At 39.8% G+C, this 9592-nt stretch overlaps 1 protein-coding gene across 1 annotated transcript in view; it reads right to left on the bottom strand.

Moving 5' to 3' along the window:
- Nucleotides 1-4536, bottom strand: part of PSMA8 (proteasome 20S subunit alpha 8) — a 30643-nt gene extending 26107 nt beyond the window's left edge. Inside the window, exon 1 of the mRNA XM_020968710.2 lies at nucleotides 4197-4536. Coding sequence (XP_020824369.1) covers nucleotides 4197-4298 — 102 coding nt within the window. The 5' untranslated portion in view covers nucleotides 4299-4536. The remainder of the gene's footprint in view (nucleotides 1-4196) is intronic.
- Between the last annotated feature and the right edge of the window lie 5056 nt (nucleotides 4537-9592).

Raw genomic sequence — 9592 nt, forward strand, 5'->3', positions numbered from 1 at the left:
TGGTAAAATGCAACCTTAGCTGATATTTAGCTGACATGCATTTGTACACTTTTGATTTTAGTAAGTCTAGTGTGGTTATATAAAACTTGGCATCAGCAGTATTTCGAATACATCAACTGTTGAGCACTCACTACGTGTGCAGAATTGTACATCACGCATCAGGGAAAGGGAAACTAGAGAGCGATAAAGAGGTCAATTAGTCCAAACTCCATATTTTACAAATGAGGAAACTGAGACTCACAGAAAGTGACCTGTCCCAAGGCCACACAGCTCTAAGCAGCAGAGAGCAAAAGCTTGAAGCATGGTATAGTTCTTGTCCTCCAGAAGCTTATGGTCTACTAAACCAAAGGATAATTGTGCAAATTTACATAATGCTTTGCAGTTTCCAGAACACTTTCCTCATTACCAACCCTATGTGTAATTATGGCAAGTATTATTATGCTGATTATATAAAGTGCCAAGTAGGTGATGCCACAGGACTCAAAGCTATATGTGATTGTTCATTTGTTTCAATCGTGACTGTAACCTAATTTGGGGGTTTCTTGGCAAAGATCCCAGAGTGATTCTCCAGCTCATTTTGCAGATTAGGAAACTGAGGTAAACAGGGTTAAGTAAGTTGCCCAAAGTCACAAAGCTAAGTGTCTGAGGCTTGATTTCAAGCCTTTCCTCTCACCCATATTATGACAACCACCTGCTGTTTGAGCCAGCAGATTCTGGGGGTTCTATTCTTTACCATGATAAAATGATGAGGCCTCATTAAATATCACACTATTATGTCCATTGCTACTAATTGTGTGCTTGAAAGATTCGTTATTATGTATTTGGTAGAAAGGGAATTTCCAGAGTTTGTACCCAAAAAAATCCAAATAGAACTTAAATTAAAGCAAAACCTGATGTGATTTTTTTTAAAAGCAAGATTCTGGTTCCTTTTAATGAACAAACTAGGCATAGAGAAAATAAATTGTGAAATTAATTGATAAGCTTATTCTTAATGTATTTATTCTGCTAAATATTATTTAAATTATTACTTATTACATTATTCTGTTAATAATAATCCATTTTGTATTGCAAGCATCTCAATTTGACTTACACTACTTTATGGCATTTAGGCACTATAAGTGGCCCATAACCTGAAGGAAATTACCCTGAGTCAGCCTTGTTTTTCCTAAAAAGTGAATGAAGTTCCTGTTGGCTCCCATTTTAGATTGTAAGCTCCTTGAGGACTTGAAGACTGTGTTTTGCCTCTTTTTTGGTACCCCCAGCACTTAGCACAGTGAATGGCACATAGTAGGTACTTAATAAATAGTATAAACAGTATAACATAAAATAGTCTGAATAGCATTAAAAAAGTGAATGAAGGTCTAAGTCCTGACCCTGTTATTTAACCTCTGTAAGATCTTAGGGCTATAAGACCTTGTAGTTAGCCTATCTAAGCTTCAATTTCCCTATCAGTAAAGTGGGGCTGACTCATACACTGCCTACTAACTATCAAAAATGCTATACAAACATGAGCGCTTTTAATATTGCTGAGATTCACCATAATTGACCTCTGTCCATTTTTTTTTGTATAGCATTTTGTACTAGACTATGGGGAAGAAGTATAAAATGCTTGATTTGTTGATTTTTTTTTTGGCCATAGGTGCAATTTTATCTAGGTACACGAATACATGAATATAGGAAAAAAAATATTGACTTTGTAAGCTTGTATGGAAAATACCTCCTCCATACAGAGGTACATACAGGTTAAGTGACCATTCCAGGGTCACTTGTTTAACAAATGAGAGGAAGGATTTAAACCCAAAACTTTTTGATTTCAGACCTAGCACTCTACCAAGCACCAGCAGGAGGGTATAGATACTTCTATATACAAGTGTCTACACAAGTCACGTCAATTATATGGCACCTGACATTTTACCTTGTGATTCTCACAATTGCCTTGCTAAGTACTTAAGTCAAGTTATTATTCTCCCTCATTTCATTTTGTTTTTTCTCCCTCATTTTATAGCTTGGACAATTAAAGCCCAGTCAGGACATTGCTGTGACTTGACCCTTCCAAGGACCCATAGTGATCAATCACCTTGAGAGACAAGGCCTTTTTTTTTTTAAATTACAATAAAACCAACCAGCAGATTGGCTCGCTGAATGGCCTCCCAGCCCCTGGTCGTGGGCAGAGTGCAACAGCAGCTTAGCTAAATGGAGAGAGAACTGGACTATGGTCAAGCAGGCAAATTTTCCTAGGATGCGGCTGTACTAGTTTTCGGTTTTCCCCATAAGCATGGTACTCGTGAGTTTTTCCCTCCTTTTTTTTGGGGGGGGGGTCGAGAAAGACAAAAAGTTTAAACCAAAAGGGTTTAAACCTACACCTCTGGCATTTAACTATCCTAGCCCTGGGCAAGCTTCATTTTCCTCATCTGCAAAATGAGAATAGCAATTGCACGGACCACACAGGGTTGAAAGCTTAAAGCCTAATTTAAACGACTGCATTGATTATTCCCACTTAAGACACCTGTTGCCTGGGCAGTCACTTGCTTTCTCGAGGCCTCAATTTCCTTATCTGTAAAATGAGGGTGTGGCCTCTAAGGTGCCTTCCAGCTCTAAATCTAAGATCAGAACTGGCCTATAAAGGGCCGGGAGCAAAAGGAAGAGCTGGGATCTGAACCCCAGTACCGACTCTAAAACCATGGAGATCTTCCCCTACTGCACCCCAGCACCTCGATCCACAACACGCGGGTGGGGAGGCGCGCCGTTCAGCATCACAGTTTTGAGCTGTTAGGAATTTGAGCCGATCTAGTCCAAATAAAACTAGGTGGCGCTGTGTATGAGAGAGCGGTAACCCAGCACCCGGAAGACCCGAGTTCAAATTCCGCTTCCTCGCTGTGTAAGCCTGGGAAAAGCCCTTAAAAACCCCTGCCTGCCTCATTTCCTGATCTGTATTAGAGGAATCATAATAGCACTTTATTCCAGGGTTGCTGAGAGGATCAAATGAATTTTTCTATAAAACCTTGGGTCTTTCTGCTGCCAGGTCCCGCTAGAGAGAGCGCGTAGTAGCTTTAATTCTCTATTATATTTTATATGTTATTACAAATAATTATGATTATTTGCTATCTTTAATTATTAAGAGAAACCTAGGAAAAGTTAAGAGGCTTGCCCAAGGTCACTCATTTCCCAGGACTGTGGCGAGGATTAAATTTTTATACACACACATATACTCTTAATTCTCTATTAAATAAAATTATATTATACGTACAACTATATATTATTTGCTAGCTTTAATTATTGGAACACTCAGGAATTTTTAAAATTTTAAAAATGCCCAAGGTCATTCTGGCAAGGGCACCTATCTCCCAGAGTTGAGGAATCAAATCATATATATATATATATATATATATATATATATATACACACACACACACACACACACGTATTTACATTTATATAGATGATACAAATATACACATATCTTCATTATATATCATATGATTACATGTACTTATATTTTTGTGATTTGCTAGCTCGAATTTTTGTAACAGACCCAGTAAAGTTAAAGAGACTTACTTGCTCAAGGTCACGATGGGCAAAGTCACTAAATCTCCCAAGAATGGGAGAATCATGGGGAGAATTAAATGAGGACTTATACATATATGCGCTAACTTTAATTTTGTAATATATAATTATATAATACGACTACTTGCTAGCTTTCATAACTGAGAGACCCAAGAAAGGACGCCAAGTCACCCTAGCGGAGCCAGGATCCCAACCAACCCCGTGAACACACCCTCCTTCTGTCCTTGCACCGCTCTCTCCACTCGGAGCCACCACCCTTCACACGTTTGCGAGGCCCGAGTCGCCACCAATCTTCGCACACAGAGCTCAAGCCCGAGTAACTAGACGTCTCACCCCGAGAGAAAGGAGGATTGCTCATCTCCCACTCCCCAGCCCGCGTCCTCCGCCGCCCCCCCACCCCCACCTCCACCCCGTTCTTCCGGGTGATGCCGAGCTTCCCGCCGGGCCACGAGAGGGGAACGCTCAGCGGGAGGCCGTCGCACCCCCTGCGCTCTCGGCGGGTGGGCCCGGGGTTCCCCGGGAGGGTCTCGGGGAAGTTGGGAGGGGGCGTCCCAGGGAAGCAGGGGTCCCGCGGGAGAGGACGTAACCAGGGGAAACCAAGGGCGACGATAAGCAAGGAGGAGCACGCTCACCGCCGTCGATCCCTTCTTTACCGCCTCTTGCGCGTATTCCACTTGAAAGAGGTGCCCGTCGGGAGAGAAGACGGTAATCGCACGATCATAACGGGCCTCCATAGCAGCACGAGAATGAGCCGGACCCGTCTGCCCAGGAGCCGCCGCCGCCTCTGGGGCCAACAAAGCAAAACGAGGACCCGACCCATCCGCGACTGCACGTGCGAGGAGGAGAGCTGCGCTGTCCTGGGAGCTCCGCCGCGCCTCGAGGAGTGCGCCGACTGCGCCGGAGGCCGCCCCGCGGGCGCTTTATAAGCCTTTCGCGCGCCCCCCCCAACTCCGCCCTCCCAGCTCTTCCTCTCCCCTGCCCGGCCCCTCCCGTCCTTCCGACGCCTTAGTGCCACTTTGTCGAACCATGTTGCCCCCTCCCTTTTCTTTCAGATTCCGTGATAGAAAAAAATGTGCTTTAACCGCGTAAATCTTAGTATGAGGATGAGAAGTGCTTAGGCATCCCTTCCTGCATTTCTGCATCCCACAGACAAGCAGGTGGGGAAGGGGATAAAAACTTGCAAACATTCCCACCACTGCGGGCTCGTGAATTTAGCGAAAAGAAAACGTTTAGTTAAAGCTTGGGCGCATTACGGAGGTGACCAGAACAGGTCGCTCCTTGTTTCTACACACCACCCCATTGAGCAGAACGGGTCCTCTTCTCTTCCCTGCTGTAACAGTACACCCCTTTTATCGCCAACTACAAGTTCAACAGCTCAAGAGCTCCCTAAACTTTCAAAAGGGCAGCTGGTCTTCCAACTCGGAGATGCTGTGATTTATCCATTGTTATACTCAGCATTTAGCTACTATTTGCACTTGCAGTTGTTCTATTACTACCCAGAGTTATCAGGGAGTGTGGTATAACATCGGGAAGAATAAGAATGCGTTGTTAAATTTTTATTTGCTTGATGCACTCGGAATTGTTCCGTTATTACGTATAGTATCAGAATGAGCCGTTAACTTTTTATTTGCACGATGTACTAGGAATTGTTCCATTATTACCTTTAGTATCACAGAGTGTGTAGTATAACGTTGGGAAGAATAAAAAGGTGCCGTTAACTTTCTGTTCTGTTTTTGTTTATTTCAAAAGACATAATCTGCATTTTTTTCAAAGTAAGGAGGATCATATAATGAGTATTATACTGCTTGCCTTTCTCAGCGGAGGTGGGGTGGGGGAGGAGTGGGGCAGACAGAGGTGGGGGAAGACTGGAGGGAGGGAAAGAATTTGGGACTCAAAATTTAAAAATGGATATTAAAAAAACTTATTGAGGAAGACTGAAAAAATACATAATTTTTTTAATAATGGAAGAAGAAATACTAATTATCAATAATCACCTGAAAAATTGTTAAAGCTCTAGAATAATTATACAAATCAAAACAACTCTGAGATACCATTGTGCAACCATTAAATTGGCAAAGATAGTGTTAACAGCAATAAAAAGTTATCTATAAAAAAATTCATAGCATTATTAGTAATAGCAAAAAAATTTTTTTAAAAGAGAGAAATTGGTATCCCATAAGGAATAATTGAGCATATGGTATATGTATGTAATGAAAGAGTATTGTGCCATAAGTATTAAGTATGAAGAATCAAGAAAGTACAGGAAAACATGAAGTGATGCAAAATTACAACGTAATCAGTGACTGCCACAGCTGTTTAAATTATAGCAGCAAGAAAATCTGGAAGGAAAAAGCACCAAAAAAAAGTTCAGAAGGATACACAGAAATAAAGTTTACTTCTGTTACTATCTTATTAAATTTAACCTGCACAATTTTTAAAGCTGTAAATTACTTACATTTTTGTTATTGTTGACTACCAAGTTTAGAATTTTTTTTAAAGTTAGCATTATCTAAGGTGAAGAAAGTGACCAATCTTAAGTGTGCTAAATGAATTAACTCATCATCTTAGTGCACAGTCTGAAATTTTATTTGCCCAAAAGAGTGCTAATAATCTTTCATTTGGATAAATCTTTTACCCTGTAAATGAAAACAAACTCCAGTTTCCTTATTGGTGGGAATTGCAAATAATGCTGATAAAAAGGAAGAAAGTGGACTATGTTTCCATTTTTGAATTTTACTTTAAAATCTTTAAAAATAAATATACACATACCACCACAACAAGAAACTGTGATTTAAAATTTCCGGTTCAGTACTTTTGCCAAGAGTAAATACTGGCAGCATTTTATTATGATAGAGAAAAGTATTCTGTTATTAAAGTTTTCTTGAAAAGCAAACTATATCTAGAGAACAACAGTCTTAAGCTAAATCATGACATTAAAATAGCTACTGTACAAAGTTGTGATAAGCCTGACCTAGTCAGAAGGTAGTTTTTTGAGAGGGGAAATGTTTTCCCATATCTCCCTTAAACACAGGTTTTAATGTTATTTAGCATCTGAAAGGCATCAAAACACTAGGTCAATTTATAAAGAAGAACCATGTTTAGAAAATCTAGGGCAGAGACCTTGCAGTTTGGAATGCAACTGCCATTATAATTTTTTCCCTGGTCCTCTATGCCATTACTAACACTTTGGTTAGAGAATCTGAAGAGAAGTGAACATCAAAGTACAAGCATCTGATGTGAGAAAAGTCAATGTGCAATTGTGATTTTTCCCAAATTGTCCAGGCAAGTGATCCAGATATAGGCACTGAATCCAGTTAGATTGGCCAAATTGTTAGATTTGAAGTTAGTAGGAGATTTGAGTTTAAATACCGGCTTTGTCATTTACTAGCTGTGTAACAATGGGTTACATTTAACCACTCTGAGCCTCAGTTTCCTCATCTGAAAAGGGAGGGTTTTGGACTAGGTGGTTTCTGAAGTCCCTTCCAGCTTTGAATCTGTGATTCTATGATGGAGTTCTAGATTACTAAGTTCTGTTCTGCCCAGGAACTGATTTATGTTGTCATGGAGCAAATGATTTAAATTCTACCCTACCATTCATTTACTTCTTTTAAACAAATCAATACTATGCGTTGCTCTTTACCTGGAAAAATTAATTGTACTTTGGGCCATCAAAGGCTGAGGTCAATTGCAGACAAAGGGTACTTGTAATCCATAGAGGGGAGCACCTAAAGCATTGGAAAAGTTGTAATTGGGGCTTCATTTGTGAATGTCCATCTTCTGACAACCAGGAAACATTTTTTAAAATTAATTTGTTAAATTAATCAGTCCTCCTCTTCCTTCTATCTCTTTTTTCTCTCCTGAATTAAAAAAGAAAGAAAAACAAAGCCTTTGTAACAAATACATATAGACAAGCAAAACAAATTTCTCTATTGGTTGTGTCCAAAAAACATGTGTCAGAATATATATATATGCTAAGTCCATCACTTTTCTCTCAGGAGGTGGGTAGCATATTTCATCATGAATTTTCTGAAGTTGTAGGCCATTAAGTTGATCTGAGTTCTTAAGTTTTTCAAAGTTGGGTTTTGTTTTTTTACAATATTATTGTTATTCTTTATTTGTTCTCTTGGTTCTGTTCACATCATTCTATATCAGTTCATAAAAATCTTCCCAGGTTTCTCTGAATCCAGCCCCTTCATCATTTTTTTACAGCAGAATACTATTTCATCCTATTCATATGCCTTACATAACTTGTTCAACCATTTCTCATATTTTGGGTCAAAAGGAGTGGCTACACACACACACACACACACACACACACACACACACACACACACACACACGGGAATCTATTTTCTTTTGCTTTGATCTCTTTAGAGAATAGAGACCAGAACTTTTTAGACCTGGAATGTAAAGGTACTTGTCAGGAATATTTTTGTTTTGTGATAAAGGCAAATGAGTTATAGATAGGAAAGAGGCAGCTTTAGCCTAGTGGATAGAGAGCTGGTCTTGGAATCAGGATGACCTGGGGTCAAGTCCTCTGACACTTACTGGCCTATGTGTGACCTACCTCACCTAACCTCTCAGTGCCCCCAGGAAACGTTCTAAGGCTGTAACATTACAGAGAAGATGCCAATAGGTAATGGTAGGGAAAGTTCCCAGCCTGGGTCTTCCTACTCAAAATTACAGGTCAGATCAAAAGCGAAATAAAATAGGTAACATGTAACTCTTACTCTCAGCCCTATGGGTCTTACCCCTCCTTGTAACCCCTGGTTATCTGTGTGAATGTTTTCAAACTGTGCTGTTTAAATAATCAGTGTTCTCAGTAAAGAACAGTGCTTCATTAAGGAACTCATTTACCTTGAATGAAAAGCTTTTTTGAATTATTTATGTAATTCAAAATATTATTTAGCTTAGAGAGCTACAGTCTGCACTTCTGGAGGGATTGTCCACTCTGATGAAACTGCAGATCCTTGAAATATTAAAATAGGCAGGCAGTATCATGCAATAGGAAAACCTTGATTTTTGAGTTGGAGGACATGAGTTCTTCCCTTTCTGACCTTAGACAAGTTACTTGACCTCTCTGGCCTCAGTTTCTTCATCTGTAAAATGCAAGGCATATGGCCTCTAATGAACCTTCTAATACCAAATATAAATCCTGTGATCCAAAATATTTAAATAAGGAAAAGGATTACTATTTGAAAGCTATATCTGGTATCAAGGAAATTTTTTTAATCTTATTTTTCCTTGTTCTAAAAATGCACAATTTGTTATGCTTTTAGTTTACAATGTGTTTACTTGGCCCTTTGCTATTTAACATTTTTATTAATGACATAAAGGCATAGATGGCATGTTAATCAAATTTCCCGATGACAGAAAGCTAAGGGTGACTAATATCCATTAGCTAATCAGCTAGCATTTATTAAGTGTCTACTATGCACCAGGCATTGTGCTAAGCTCTAGAAGAGAGACAAGACCCAAAATGATTTTAACAGGGTAAAATGCTGGACTGAAACCAGGAAGACTAGCCAGCTAGGTGGAGCTAAGCTTTGAGTCAGGATGATCTGAGTTCAAATTCAGCCTCTGACACTAGCTGTGTGACCCTAAATCAGTTAACTTCTGTCTACCTCAGTTTCCTTATCTGTAAAATGAGGATAATAGTAGCACCCACTTCCCAGGGCTGTTGTGAGGATCAAATAAGACAGTATAAAGTTCTTGGTAAATCTAAAAGTGCTACATATATACTAATTATTAGCTATGATGATGATATTTAATAGGGATAAAATCAGAGATTCATAGATTTAGAGCTGGAAAAGGACCTCAGAGGTCTTTGAGGTAAACCCTTTTCACTTTACAGATGAGGAAACTGAGACTCAGAGGTTGTGATTTACTCAGGGACATGGAGGCATCAGGGCAGCTTGGTGGCATAGTGGATAGAGTGCTGGGGCTGGAATCAGGAAGGCCCGAGTTCAAATGTGTCGTCAGGTATTTACTAGCTGTGGGACCCTGAGCAAGTCACTTAGACTTTTTG

The sequence above is a fragment of the Phascolarctos cinereus genome, unplaced genomic scaffold, assembly GCF_003287225.1.
Source record: "Phascolarctos cinereus isolate Bilbo 61053 unplaced genomic scaffold, phaCin_HiC Scaffold_4;HRSCAF=312, whole genome shotgun sequence".
Classification (NCBI taxonomy): Eukaryota; Metazoa; Chordata; class Mammalia; order Diprotodontia; family Phascolarctidae; genus Phascolarctos; species Phascolarctos cinereus.